General features: G+C 49.8%; 1 protein-coding gene across 3 annotated transcripts in view; it reads right to left on the reverse strand.

The window, feature by feature from the left end:
• The window catches only part of GFOD1 (glucose-fructose oxidoreductase domain containing 1), a 95,301-nt gene that overhangs the window by 48,938 nt on the left and 30,849 nt on the right, over window positions 1-15,514 (reverse strand). The window contains exon 1 of one of the 3 annotated variants that reach the window (XM_052648921.1): window positions 3,653-3,731. The exons of 1 other annotated variant lie outside the window; for it this stretch is intronic. Coding sequence is in view for 1 of the 2 variants with exons in the window: in XM_052648920.1 (XP_052504880.1) it covers window positions 3,653-3,788 (136 nt within the window). In the remaining variant the exon portion in view is untranslated. Of the gene's footprint in view, window positions 1-3,652; window positions 3,789-15,514 lie in introns of those variants that run through there. One more of the 3 variants, XM_052648920.1, reaches the window with a different exon arrangement.

The following is a 15,514-nucleotide window of genomic DNA, read 5'->3' on the forward strand; positions in this document are numbered from 1 at the left end:
TTCCTGAAAGCTACAGAGAACCAGGGGCCAAGGGTTCTTAGCAAGAATTTTCTTCTTGGTGGAAACAGGAGGTGCTCTGGTGGGAAGACCATACCCTGATTTGACAGTTCCGGACAGTCACCTCGCAGGGCGAACTGTGTGAATGAGTGTGACTGGAGATTTTACCCAAGGAACTAGTTTAAATACAACTTGCTTTAACTGGCTATTTCCCCTACATCTAATGCGGTTTTAAATATAGATTCTCCTAGATGAAGCACATGCATGGGAACAAATGTGAGTCTCACAAAAAGTGGTGTCTGAGGGCCCACCATTTCCCTCACAGCAGGTCTGCTGAAAGCAGTCTTGAAAATGTATAGAAGGAAATACAAAGAAGAACTGTGATCCTTTTTTGTTTTTAGTCCCTAAGTCATGCTCGACTCTTTTGCAGCCCCATGGACTGTAGCCCACCAGGCTCCTCTGTCCATGGGATTTTCCAGGCAAGAATACTGGAGTGGGTTGCCATTTCTTAGGTCAGGTATCTTCCCGACCCAGGGATCAAACCTGGGTCTCCTGCATTGCAGGTGGATTCTCTACCACTGAGCCGCTGGAAAATTGTGATCACCTCTGATTAATGCAGAGAGTGTTAGAAAAATGTCTTCCTTTCATATATCTGCATCATTTTGAAGTTTTACCAAGTTTTTCTTTTTTAAATGTTTTGGACTTAACCATCCAATCTAGGGAACTGCCTGTGAGCACACCCATATGAAGATTATAATATTAATAACAAGTGTAATAACAACACTAATGTGGCAGCGCTAAACCTTAAATAACTTACCACAGGCCAAGCAGCATTCTTGGGACTTGATACTTATTAACACATTCAATCCTCTTCACAACCCTCTGAGTTACATACTGCCACTGTCACCACGTTACAGATGGGAAAACTGAGGTTGGAAAGATGAAGTCACTTGCCCAAAGCCCCAAAACTCACAAGAGACAGGGCCGAGATTAAAATGCAGGCAGTCTGGTGTCAGGGGCCAGGCCGTTGGCCGTGACTTGAAGGCTCATGTTACACCAGAGCTGAGCTAAGACAGGATTCAGAGGAGCAGAAAAGCATCTGACCCACTTCTGGGTATATAGTCAAAATTATGGAAAACCAGGTCTTGACGAGGTATTTGCGCATTGATATTCACTGCAGCATTACTCATAAGAGGTACAAGCAACCTGTTGCTCTTCAGGAGAAAGAAATGGCAACCCACTCCAGTATTCTTGCCTGGAGAATCCCATGGACAGAGGAGCCTGGCGGCCTGTGGTCTATAGGCTCGCAAAGAGTTGGACACGACTGAAGTGACTTGTACAGACTGATTTCACCCGTACAAGCAAGCTACCTACCCATCAACAGATGAATGGATTTTTAAAATGTGATATACACACATACACACACTGAAATATTATTTAGTCTGAAAAAGAGATGGAATTCTGACACACGCTACAGCACGAGCTGTCCTCATGGAGGCACCTGGAGGGCATCCTGCTAAGTGAAGCAAGCCTGTCACAAAAGCACAAACGTTATACGATTCCACTTATGTGAGCCGCTTAAAGTAGGCAAAACCAGAGAAAAAGTAGACTGGTAGTTGCCAGGGGCTGGAGAGAGAGGGAAATGGAGAGTTATTGTTTACTAGGGGCAGACCTTTAGTTTAATAACCTAGACAGCATATTAAAAGAGACATTACTTGGCCAACAAAGGTCTGTCTAGTCAAAGCTATGGTTTTTCTAGTAGTTTCTATGGTTTTCATGTACAGATGTGAGAATTGGACTATGAAGAAAGCTGAGCACCAAAGAACTGATTTTTTCGACTGTGGTGTTGGAGAAGACTCTTGAGAGTCCTTTGAACTGCAAGGAGATCCAACCAGTCAATCCTAAAAGAAATCAGCCCTGAATATTCATTGGAAGGACTGATGCTGAAGCTGAAATTCCAACACTTCGGCCACCTGATATGAAGAACTGACTCATTTGAAAACACCCTGATGCTGGGAAAGATTGAAGGTGGGAGGAGAAGGGGATGACAGAGGATGAGATGGTTGGATGGCATCACCAACTCGATGGATATGAGTTTGAGCAAGTTGCGGGAGTTGGTGATGAACAAGGAAGCCTGGCATGCTGCAGTCCACAGGGTCGCAAAGAGTTGGACATGACTGAGCGACTGAACTGAACTGAGCTTTAGTTTTACAAGATGAAAGAGTTCTGGAGATGGTTGGTGGTAATGGTTGTACAACATTATGAATGTAGTGAATATCACTGAACAGTACCCTTAAATCAGTTAAGATGGTAATTTTTACATTATGCATCAGTTCAGTTCAGTTCATGAATCGCAGCATGCCAGGCCTCCCTGTCCATCACCAGCTCCCAGAGTTCACCCAAAGTCATGTGCATCGAGTCAGTAATCCCATCCAGCCATCTCATCCTCTGTCATTCCCTTCTCCTCCTGCCCCCAATCCCTCCCAGCATCAGGGTTTTTTCCAATGAGTCAACTCTTTGCATGAGGTGGCCAAAGTATTGGAGTTTCAGCCTCAGCATCAGTCCTTTCAATGAACACCCAGGACTGGTCTCCTTTAGGATGGACTGGTTGAATCTCCTTGCAGTCCAAGGGACTCTCAAGAGTCTTCTCCAGCACCACAGTTCAAAAGCTTCAATTCTTCGGCGCTCAGCTTTCTTCACAGTCCAACTCTCACATCCATACATGACCACTGGAAAAACCATATTTACTACAATTTTTAAATATCTGGGGAAAAAAATTAAAACGGATAAAAACCATCTGAAGAGTGTGAGCCTGTGGGGCTGCTCCGAGAGAGAACTAGGCTGCAGTCCTCCTTTGGGTCTGAAAGCTTGCAGATCTCCACGCCATGCGTCCTCCTGACCATACACACAACCTGAGCACGCCTGCCCTGGCCCCTACCAAGAGAAACCCAACTAGAAAGAGGCTCCATGTGGCTCTTCTAGAAATTGAAATAAAAAAGAACTCCATGTTCACCACGTCTTCCTGGAAAAGAGGAAAAGGGTCTGGGCCACCATGCTCACACAGCTGTGAGCACAGGCACCAAGTCTGAGGGGCACCATCTGATGAGGGGGGCAGCTGAGTCAGGCTGCAGCTGGCACCCAGCCCTCTCCTGCCCACCTGCCTCCTGCATGAGGCTTCCGGACCAAGAAGGCCCCACACAAGGCAAGCCTCAGGCCCGCCCTGCCTGCTCCTAAGAGACAGGAGGTATGAGCACCAGGAAGCCACAGAAACGGCCACAGATGAGGCTCAGAGTCCCACAGACCCCTGGTCCTTCCTCCCCAGCTCCTACTGTGTCCCCTGTGTGAAAAGTGGCGTGGAAGCTCCAACTAGGGGCAAGACACAGACCCGCCAGCTCCCAGTAAAATGACTGCCACCTCTCCTCCGACCTCCTGAAGCAGCCAAGGGTCGCTGGGGCACCGTCTGCCCCTTTAGAGCACAGGAAGCTGCGTACTGCATACCACCCCCCTCCCCGGCCCGATGCTGAATGAACATCCAGCTCATGTCCTGCAGGCACACAAGAGGGCAGGTCACAGTGAGAGCCCAGAGCAGGCAGGGGAACGCCCCCAAAGCTCCGGGGGGACGGGCACGGCAGACCCCGGAGGGACCACTCCTCACCTGACAAGCTGGACGGGACTGGAAGTAAGCTCAAGTCGGGGGCCGAGAGCACTCCACTGAAGGCAACAAGTTCTCTGGATCTTTCTCCTGCTCTGGGGATGGCGGCTGAGTCTCCTGGGGAGACTGGTGCCAGGGGCTGCGGTTTAAGTTCAACAATTTCTTTTTATTCCGTGTTTCAGGGCAGATTATTTACCGTCTCTGGGCCTCAGGTTTCTCCCCTGCAAAGCAGGACGAGAATATTTACTTTGTGCGGTTGTTGTGAGGAGCAGACCCTGGGAAAGCAGGGTTTGAAACCACAGCAAGCTGGAAATGGCCCTGTCGTCATGTGATGTGGGAACCCACAGAACACGCTCACAACAGCAGGGGCTCACAGCGCATGGAGTTTCTCCAGTTTGCCTTCATCATCCTGACATTACACTCTGCAGGGGCTGCCCAGGACCCAGGCCATGGGTCTCCCACAACCTCAAGCCTTGGAAGAGAAAACGAGCCTGGGAAGTACAAGGAGGAGACTTCGGCCATCAGAAAACCTGATAACTGCAAAAATCCAAATTACAAACTGCAAGGCCCAAGGGAGGGAACAGACCAGAGTGAGCTGAGAAGAGTTGAAAACACGATTTTTAAAAGTACTGTTTCTCCAGAAAGAGACAGACTTAGGGAATGGACCTGTGGTTGCCAGGGGAAAAACAGGGGAAGGGATAGGTAGGGAGTTGGGGATGGACATGTACACGCTGCTCTATTTAAAATGGATAACCAACAGGACCTCCTGTACAGCACGTGGAACGCTGCTCAGTGTTGTGTGGCAGCCTGGATGGGAGGGGAGTCTGGGAGAGAATGGAGACATGTCTATGTATGGCTGAGTCCCTTCGCTGCTCACCTGAAGCTATCACAACATTGTTAATGGGCTATACTCCAACACACACACACACACAAAGTACTGCTCCTTAGCAAACTCCTCTGATGTCCTTGGGACACTCAGTTGACACATGCGTGAGCTACTTGCATTTCACAGATGTCACCATCATGTTTGATAATAAAGGAAGGCAGGTGCCACCACCTGCCTGGCCAGGAGCCCTTGGACCACACACCTCGGGGATGCTGGGGGCCTTGAGGGGCACCTCTCCATCTCTGGACACCAGACGAGCCTCAGGATGCTGCAGCCCCCAAGCCTGGGAAGGGACCATGATGTTTGGAGCTCAGCTCTGCCCCAAGAGAACAATGACTGGTCCCTAATGGAAAGCTGATGACAGCTTCTGGCCGGACCGAGAGCAGAGGCCTGGGAGTGCACGAACCTACAGCAGCATGATTGACATTTACACACACGGGGCTGAGAATTCTGGGGCACCAAACAGGCAGGAAACCCAGGTGGAAACAGGCTGCCCTTGCTACCAGCCAAGTTTTAGCGCTGAACTCCCTTTTCTTCTTAGTGTTAGAAGAAGGCAACCAGCCCACCATGTGTCTATAGACAGCTGGTCCCTTCCCCAGCTCTCGAGCCCGGCTGAACATCCTGGCTCTGGTTTTAGTGCCTGTTGGGCTAGAAGGTAAGCCCCGGTCCAGGGTGACGCTCATCAGTGAGCGGTGTGAAAGCCGGGGGCTGGGGAGGAAGTGGGGAGCTTGCGAAAGCAGAGGGGGAGGAGGTGCCGCGGGAGCCCACGGCCAGTGGTGGAAACGCAAACTTGACGTTGTCATGTTCCTGTCACCTTCTGATCTCCGGCACCCAGGGTGACAGCGCCGGCTTCTTCTTTCCCCCGCCTTTCACACTCATACGTGCAAGACCACTTCAAGGAAAAGGAAAAAAAGACTCAAGTGTTTAAATCAAGAAGCTGATGAACCAGCAGAATTCTCTCTCTACATCCAACGGAAGCTCCAAGAACCTTCTCTGAGGGAATCCTCGGGCCTCCTCCCAGGACAGGGAAAGGGGCCCTGCTCTCCATTATCTGCACCGTCTATGCATGCCTCTTGCAACAGCTCTGAGCTGAAAGGGTCCCTGCCGTCCACCATCAGAAGCAGAGGACTCTCCAATTATTTACTTAATACACAAGGTCCACCAGGGGCCACGTCTCTGCTTTTTCCCTGACCGGGCTCACAAGCACCACGTTAAGCCATCCATCTTCTCGATCATCCCAAACGTGGAAACAAACATTCTAATGAGCACCAGGGGCCCTGGTGGAGTCACTAGGGTACTGCTGATACAAAAAGCTTGGTGAGAAATGTAGTCAGCTGCTGCCCTGGGCCCCTCACTCAGACACTGGGCTTCTTAGAAACAGCTCTCTGCCCAGAACTTTCTGGAAGAACCAGACCCAAGCCCAACACAATAGTGTGTCATGAAATGGACTGAGTGGGTTGGTAAAGAGTGTGGGATGCCAGCTCGGTAGAAACCCAGACAAGATCCCAAGAACATGAGCCCAGACGTGACCATACAAAGAAGTGCTCATGGATGCCTCACAAATGAAACACGGAGGAAAGACCCAGGAGGGACTGAGGCAGAGGGAGGGTCTGTTCATTCCAGGAAAGAAACAAAAGCAAGGGCATCTCCATGCAAAATGAGAGGCCCTGGCCGGCCACAACCAGCCTCCCAGTCACTGGCCTAGGCCGGGAAGTGACAAAAAGTCTGCAGGGAAAAGCTGATCCCTGCATGGCAGGCACTGCACTCCCAAAGGGCTGCATTGCCCCGAAATGAAAGGGTAGCTGCATTCGGGAGCTGGTCCCTTTGCATACCATCAACCAGGACCATTCAGCTAGCTTGCTGATGTTTCAAAAACTGCCCAACTGCCTCTGTGATGCAAAGGAGGAAGGTTTCAGACACTACAAGGGAACTAACAAGCAGAAAGGTGGGTATTTCCTGCTGGCCAAGATCTTTGAGTCACTCAGGTACTGCTGATACAAAAAGCTTGGCTAGAAATGTAATCAGCTGCTGCCCTGGGCCCTTAACTCAGACACTGGGCTTCTTAAAAACAGCTCTCTGCCCAGAACTTTCTGGAAGAACCAGACCCGAGCACAACACAATAGTGTGTCATGAAATGGACTGAGTGGGTTAGTACAGAGCATCTTTCTTCAAAGAGTGGAACAGAAAAGAGTTATCCTGTGTATTTAGTTCATCACCTTCCAGGATGGCTACAAACTCCACCAACGCCACCTTCTCCTCTCCAAAGAGGACCCCTCCCTCCCATCAGAACATCCACCCTAAGGAGTCTCGATTTCCAACTTTTTCAAAAAGTTACTTCCAGTCATTGCACTAAAACCTTGTATGTGCTTAACTCTGCTTAATATTCGCAACCTGACTGACACACTTAAGGAAGCTGAAGCTTAAAGAGGTTAAGATGTTCGCCTCATATTTGGCCTTCTGGAGACTGGCACTGGTCAAACACATCATAGGAATGGTTTTCAATCAGTCATCGCAGACCGAGGCAGAGAAGAGGGAAGAGAATAAACAACTGGAAATCAAAGAAGAATATGGGTTTCTGTGATTTCAAATGGAGCTGGAGTGCCTGCAGGTCTGAGAAAGTCAGACCACAGAAGTACGGCTGTCCTGTGCACACCTAATCCAGGGGCTCCGGTGTTCAACCCTCCCCAGCAGCCACTGCCAGCTTAGAGGACGCCTGCCTGTCTCAAGTAAGTGCAAGACTTGTCATTCTGAGCCTTCCTCTATGGATTCGAGAAATGTCCCATTGGCATCTCAAGAGTTCTCTTGGCAAGCAGAATGGCTGAGCTAGTGATACAAGTTGTCCTTTACTGAGCTCCAATGATATGCTGGGCACTGGGCTGTGTTATCTCTCTTTTTCTTCCCAGGAGCCATATATGTTAGATAATGTTAGCCCCACTTCATAGGCAAGGAAACAAAGCTACTTAGCTCTCAAACTTCTCCACGGTCTTATCTGAGCCATGGTTCTCAACAAGGCTACCCACGACAGGGAGAAGGAGAATACTCAAAAAAAAAAAAAAATCTGTGCCTATGTTCCATGCCCATTTATGATCTAGGATGTACCCTGGACATCCAGAGTTTTAAGAGCTCCCCAGGCAATTCTAACATGCAGTCAAGACTGAGAACCACAGCACCAGGGCAAGTAAATGGAGGAGGAAGGATTCAAACCCCATTCTCTCTGATTCTAGAGCCTGTTTTCCTATAGGACCGTCCACGGTGAAAGCATCTGTCACTCAGTCGTGTCCGACTCATTGCGACCCCATGGACTCCCCATCAGGCTCCACTGTCCATGTAATTCTCCAGGCAAGAATACTGGTGTGGGTAGCCATTCCCTTCTCCAGGGGATCTTCCTGACCCAGGGATTGAACCCGGGTCTTCTGCATTGCAGAATCTTTACCATCTGAGCCACCAGGGAAATGAAGTGAAATGAAGACCATTATGTGTAACAATAATAACTGTCACAAGAAATCTAAACAAGACCGACTCTTCCCATCCAGGCTGCCCAGGTCTTCCATCCAGCTTCAGGCCTTCCAATTGAAGCATCAGCACGAGTTCCGTGAACCATGCCTCCCTCCCAGACTGGAATCAGTCAGTCTTCAGACACCTGCTCTCAGAGCTCTCCCTGGGCAGCTCTCCTCATTTCTAGAAAACCAAGAGCTGAGACTTCTTCCCATCCCCGGACTGGCTTGGTCTTCTGGAAGCAATTCTACCAACAAATGTTTTCAAAAAGCAAAACCAGATCTGTTTCCTATTAAATTAGAGAACAGCTTTCTATGTCAACAGTCCTTGGGTTATTACCCAAACAACTCTACTTCGTTTTTTAAAAAATGCAAAGCCCTTTAAATACTTTAAAATAAGCACGTATGTCATCTACTAACAAAGCTTCAGTTTTGCCAAACCGGTCCCAGCATACATCCGTCCTGTTCTCAAAACATTCTCTCCTTTTCTCCTCTCTACAGATCTTCCCCACATGACAGACGAGGACCACGGCAATCTTCTGGATTTTCAGATGGACAGGAGTAAGGAGTGGAATTTGGCCTGATACACTGATGACTGCATCAGCTATTCAGAAAGTAATCAGACCATCACAGGGAAGTCCTTCCACAATCCACGACGGCCAATGTTAATATTATTTCATTGCATGGTAAGCATTTAGCGTTAAGCCCTCCTCCTCCAGAGTGAGGGCAGCAATGTGCCCTCAGTGTTCAAGAGAAACACATTTGATGTCAGCTCCTTGGATGCGGAGGTGAGCTGGGGATGTAGCCCAGACTAGTACTGCCCGTTCCTGGGTTCATATGCTGCGTCCTGTTCACAGGGAGCCAGCCAACCCCATGGTGTCATGGACTCCACAGGGCTGAGAAGCCAGGACCTTTATCTCACCAACTATTGTGGGTTTTCACCCACTGTGACCTCAGGAAAGCTACCTAAGACCCAAAGCCCAAGTTTCTGGAAGCACTCCGAGACCCCCTCCAGCTCCACTGGTCCGTGGGCACCAGCGTGGGTGTCTGCTCTCCTCCTGTGTCCACCCAACATGCCTGTTGCCGCCACATCCTACAGGCTTCAACCTCCTCTTTCTGAACCAGTGAGGCTTCTGGTGAAAAGCTTCCTGGAAAACAGCAAATCTGAGATCTCTGGAAACGATGGATGTCTCTCAAACGAAATTCAGCCCTCATCACAGACGCATGTGTATCCAAGGACAAAGGGGCAAATGTATCAGAGTTCACTTCAATTTTATACTTTAGGCAAAGACTTTACCTTTGAATCTTCTCAGCTCCCCTATAGAAAGCAATCTCTAATTATTGAGTGAGGCCCTCCCCCAAAGGTCACTAAGTTAATAACACAAACAACAGTCCGCCTAGAACAGCCCGTTCATCTCACCAGTAGCATGCTGACATCCCGTCTTCTGCACACGGCGAGGGGACTAAACACGGCAGAGAAGCCCTTCAGCCTCTGGCAGAAGGCGAAATGGAGGGAGACCGGGGAGGGAAGCAGAATTCTGGTGGAGGCGACAGCAGGCAGCCATCCAAACTCTTGTCACTCCATCTCTGTAAAGGGCCAGATCTCCTGAGACTCCTGGAGCACCACTTTATTCATATGTGAATATCGAGGAGCTAATATGCGTCTCACTGAGATCTCAAGACTGCGCGGTCACAACCCCCTGTTTGATCACTATGGTAATGCTCTGCCCTTGTACCAGGCCCTGAATTTAAGAAGGCCAAGCTCCAAACCCACCCGCCCTGCCAGAACAGCCATAGAATTCAAACAATTTGGGAAAACAAAACTCTCCTTTGACATTTTTCTCAAAGGCCAAGACAAGCAGATCATGTCCCCGGCACTGCCTGGGTGCCATCCTCTCAAAACCACAATCTGAAGCTCACAGACGATTCCTCTGCCTACAGGACCATCAGGAATGACTGCTGGGTCTGCCATCTCTGTTATCCCTAACAAGTTTGCTTTCAAAAGAAAGGTAACATTTCTCCCTTATTCCGGCAGAATCAAGAGATGTACTCTGGGAAACACTCTAATGCTGCAGCCCAGAGGATGCACCAATGTAATAACGGCACGTGTCATCTTTAAGAGACCGTTAGCCTTAGGCCACACGTGACACAGTCCGTCTGGCTGAGTTACATGGTCTGCACATCCATCCTTGTCCATCCTAAGCCTCTCGGGCTGGACACCACAGTGAGGTCCGATCGCTTAACACAGCACCACTCCAGGGACCCAGGCGAGTATGGCGGCCTTATTCAAAGAAACGCACAGGGTTCACATATACCATGTAATCAAAACTAAAACCACCAACGCTGGACAGAGATCTGCTGACGTGATTCCACCGAGAATGTGTAACCTGAATTTAACAACGAGGAGACCCAGTCAAACCCCACACGAGAGACATTCTTTTTAAAGATGAAGAAACCATATTCTTCTAAAATGTCACATCACAAAAGCCCAAGAAAGGCTTGAGCATGTTCCAGACATTGCAATTGACACTGGCTAAAGAGACATATGGCAGCCCACTCCAGTACTCTTGCCTGGAAAATCCCATGGACGGAGGAGCCTGGTAGGCTGCAGTCCATGGGGTCGCTAAGAGTCAGATACGACTGAGCAACTTCACTTTCACTTTTCATTGTCATGCATTGGAGAAGGAAGTGGCAACCCACTCCAATGTTCTTGCCTGGAGAATCCTACAGACGGCAGAGCCTCGTGGGCTGCCATCTGTGGGGATGCACAGAGTCGGACATGACTGAAGCGACGCAGCAGCAGCAAAGAGACGTAACAACTAAACGCAGTGCCTGACCCTCAGCTGGATCCGGGTTAGTGGGGGAAAAGCCACAGGAGACACACCAGATCCCCTGGCAGAACTGGAATATGGGAGGCAGATGAAAGCACTGTATCAAAGATTAAAGTCACCAAAGTTGATCCATGTGTGGGGGTTACAGAAGAGAACACCCCAGTTCTTAGGAAATACATACTGAAATACTTAGGAAGTTAGGGCCACGATGTATGCAACTTACCCTTAAACGATTAAAAAGAGAAAAAGAGGCACGGGCGTGTGGCGTGTATGTAGACAAAGAGCACAAGCAAGAACACACAAGCAATAAATGTTAACAGCAGATGAATTGGGGTAAAAGATCAATGGTGTTTTTTGCACTATTTCTTATTCCTGTAACTCTTCTGTAAGCTTGAAATTAATTCTAAATAAAAAGTCAGGGAAGTGATGCTGAGGGCCTGAACTGGAACAGCACTGGCTGCAATGAAGCACAGAGGAGAGTAAACTCTGGGGTGACTGGTAGGATATGGGGGGATACGGGAGAGAGATACCTAGGGTGGCTTCCAAATCTCAAGAGTGTGAGCCTGAGGGGCTTGTGGTGCCAAAGGATTGATGCTTTTGAACTGTGGAGAAGACTCTTGAGAGTCCCTTGGACTGCAAAGAGATCCAACCAGTCCATTCTAAAGGAGATCAGTCCTGGGTGTTCATTGGAAGGACTGATGTTGAAGCTGAAATTCTAATACTTTGGCCACCTGATGTGAAGAATTGACTCATCTGAAAAGCCCCTGATGCTGGGAAAGATTGAAGGTAGGAGGAGAAGAGGATGACAGAGGATGAGATGGCTGGATGGCATCACTGGACATGGATGGACATCAATGGACATCAGTTTGAGCAAACTCTGGGAGTTGGTGATAGACAGGGAGGCCTGGCGTGCTGCAGTCCATGGGGTCACAAAGAGTAGGACACGATTGAGCAACTGAACTGAACAGAGGCAGGGAAGGAAGCTGGCCTAGCAGGAAACAGGAGATGCCTCTGAATAAAGGTATGGTTTTAATGGTTCCTTCAAAAACGTCTTTCTTAACAACTTTTCTAATTGGCCACACCTGACACTGGCTACAAGCCAATCTACACAAGGGAACGCGTTCACATACACAGGTATTTTCCATTAATTGATACTTTTGCTTTGCAAGTGCCCAATCGTTGCACTCAGGTAAAGGCTGCCCCCTCACTCAGCCCAAAGGGAAGCCCTAGAAAGCAGAGGAGAAGACTGGTCTCCGCAGAGCCCTTCACCCACCCCAGCAGGCACATGACACAGCCAGCTCTCCACTCAAAGGAGATGCTCAGTAAAAGCACTGGCCAGCGGTTTCCCTTCTTTTCTGCCATTTTAGCCCCAAGGAAAGGGTGTTCTTATTGGTCTTCTACCAAAGAGGGATCTTGTGAACAATTCTGAAAAGAAAACAAGTTTCCAAATGCCATAGCAACACTCAGACTTCCTCACCAAAGCCACGAGGAGCAGAAGGTCTGCCTACTCCTCGCATGTTATTTGCAGGACTCAGGGCCTTGCAGTGGCTCTTGAAGGATAAGGAGAAACATGCTTAGGCCACATGTAGGTAAGGGCAGCATCTCACCCCACTGAACTGTCAGGGGATTTACAAGCTCTCAGAACAGCCTCGGACAGCCATGCTTCTAGTAACTGCCCTCCAGGGGCTGGAGGCCTGGAGTCCCTCCTGAGACAGCTCTGTGCCTGCAGCTGCTGACTTCCAACTCTGCCTCTAGAGACAGAGCCAAAAGGGCTTTGGACGCAGGGGCTAATTTTAAATGCTGGAACATGAAACATGGTAGCATGATCTTCTGCCCTTAGAGAGCCAAACACCCAACCACCCAAGCCACCTGCAAGCAGTAAACACAGACGCTTAGACAAACAAATCTGTGTTTGGGTTCTCATGGCTCGTGAAAGATACGACAGCCAAACACAAGAGTTCATACTCTCCTCCACTTTCGGTTCTTGCCACAAAGGGTGTAAGATGTGACCTCCCCAGAAGATAAGTCTATTCTCAACGGAATGCTTTCCTACAGCACTCAGGAAAAGCCATGTGGCTTCTATTCAAAGTTCACATAAACAGTCTAAATATGTTAAGGTTAAGACCTTGCATTTCCTCTCCAATGATCTTTCCCCCATCCATAAATTTTTTCTCACTTATATCAGACTAACTGGCTTTCCTGACTTGGCTCCAGAGAATCTATAACCTTATTTGATAAGGAATCTTGCTGCCAGAGTTGCCCTGATGAGCAGGCATGCCAGCCAAACTGTTTCAGAAAAATCCCTCTTTATTCTGGAAAGTCAAGCTGATTTTTACACCTGGACTAGAAGTGCTCTGGCGACGACCAGATTCTCCGTGCGGCTGGTGGGACATCGGTGCTAAGGAGGCAATGTTCAGCGATTTTAACTTATCTGAAGCTCCTCTTAGGGCAAGCAGAGGAACCCAGAACCCAGATGCCATGAGTTAGCACTGGGGGCGACACTGCCGTGTGGGGCCTGCCTTCACTGGCTTTCAATCACTTTAAAGTCCATGAGTGCGGGACTCCTCAAGGCCAGTCCCAGGCTTGGAAGGAAGTGAACTGGTAGGAAGATCCCCAGAACTCAGCATATAGTTATACCCACAGCTGTGGCAAAAGAGTACTAAGCAAAACCAGCACAAAGCAAAGGCACGTGGAGTGACGTCTGGGGGACACCAGGCTCAAGCCTCCGAGAGTCCTCTCCCAGTGGAGCCACATGGGATGCCCTTGATTCCTCCAGCAGCCAACTGTGACCACAGGGAGGAAAACCCAGCAGAGACTTGGTGTCCAGGGTTTTACTGGAGACTGGTCACATAGGCATCCTCTGCCTGGCATGTGCCAACATCCCAGACTCCCAGGAGACAAGCTGGTGTTCAGTATAAACTACACTGTTTGCACAAACAGGCAGTGGGCCCTGATTACTTCTTAGGGAAGGTTTTATAATAGCACAGGGAACTGCTGACCAGTCAAGCTTCCAGATACCGGCCAAGGGTCAGTCTCCCCACCCGGCCCTTCTCAGCGGAGCAGACTCAGGTCTGTGCAGCGAGTAAACCAAGACTCAGCCCAAGGGACGTGCATCCCAGACCCCAGCAACCCAGGATCCTCTTTATTAAGGTTCCCACCCGCCTTGATGTCAGTGTGGTTCACACCTGCAGGCCGGCTGCTTCCACACACAGGCCTTCCTCTCCATCGGCTGTGATGGCCACTTTTGTGCAGCCTTGGCAGCTCTGGCCAGCGTCCCTGATGGACATCACAAAGTTTCTCAGAACCAGAAGGGCCCTGAAAGAGCACTGGTTCATTCCCTTCAGGATATAGATGAGGAAAGGGACCCTTAGGGAGGGTAAGTGCCCAGATCAAGCCTGCCTCTGAAAGCCTGTCTTCTGCCAGACTCTCCCAGCCTCTGACACTGAGCAGGCCCTGATCCACGGCCTTCAGCCACGACCCACAGGCCGAAGAGACGAGAAACAGATGAGCAACGTGGAGGGCTGGGCCCAGGGAGCGGCCTGGCTGTGTGACGGGGCCTGGGGAGGGCTGCCTAGCAGTTCAGTCCTGGTGAACACGGGGCATGCAGCTCATGAAGTCCAGTGCCTCCCCATCCACACGAGGCCTGCCTGCAAGTGTCCTGAGATTTTATCAGCGGAGTCCTCCGAGCAGCTATCAGGCAGGCAGTGGTTTGACAGCTCCAGGGGATCCTTGGCTTGAGGCCAGGAGCTTGGGGGTCAAGGGCAGCCAAAGGCCAAGCAGCATCCCTTGGCTCCAAACAAACGGACTGTCATCCCAAAGCAGCTGAAATGCGAATCAGCAACGGACCGACAACACCAGACTGGAGCAGTAAGGAGCAAGGTCAGGGGGTGGTCCCCCAAGGTCACTGATAATCATCCCAGATCAAATCCACCTGGAGGGAGGGTGCCTATGTGCTGCTTTCCTAAACCTCAATTCACTCTCACTCACAGAAGAGAGGCAGACACGTGGGAATGTAAGGAAGGCTAAAGAGACCCTGGCTCTGCCTGGCTGCTCTCTTAAATCGAGGAGGCAACAGAAAGGCAGGTTTGGACTTCATGGTGGCTCAGTGGTAGAGAATCTGCCTGCAATGCAGGAGATGCAGGAGACATGGGTCAGATTCCTGGGTCAGGACGATCCCCTGAAGAAGGAAACGGCAATCCACTCCAGTATCCTTGCCTGGGAAATTCCATGGACCAAGGAGCCTGGTGGGCTACAGTTCATGAAATCAAAAAAAGAGTCTGACACAACGGAGTGACTAAACAACAACAAAGGCAGGTTCAGGTGGTGGTAGCTGCTTTCTAATGTGCAGACTGGGAAACAGGAAAAGCAACAGTAAAAAAAGAAGCTCTGATGGGAAATGAGACAGAGAGCCCCCTAGGGCCCTGGCTGGAATCCTTCCCAAGGCTGAGCCACGGCCCCTCCGTCTGGGGCTCTGCAGACACCGTATCCCCGAATCACAGCTCTCCCACCCAGCCCCGTTAGATCCCCTCCTGGAGATGGTCTCTGGGACCTGCAAGAAACACAGGCTTAAGGAATGCAGGTAGCAACAGCTGACCAGACTTCGCTCCTTCACTATGATAAAGGAAGGCTGTGGGAATGGTCCAGATGAAAGGCG

Source organism: Budorcas taxicolor, chromosome 11, assembly GCF_023091745.1.
Source record: "Budorcas taxicolor isolate Tak-1 chromosome 11, Takin1.1, whole genome shotgun sequence".
NCBI lineage: Eukaryota > Metazoa > Chordata > Mammalia > Artiodactyla > Bovidae > Budorcas > Budorcas taxicolor.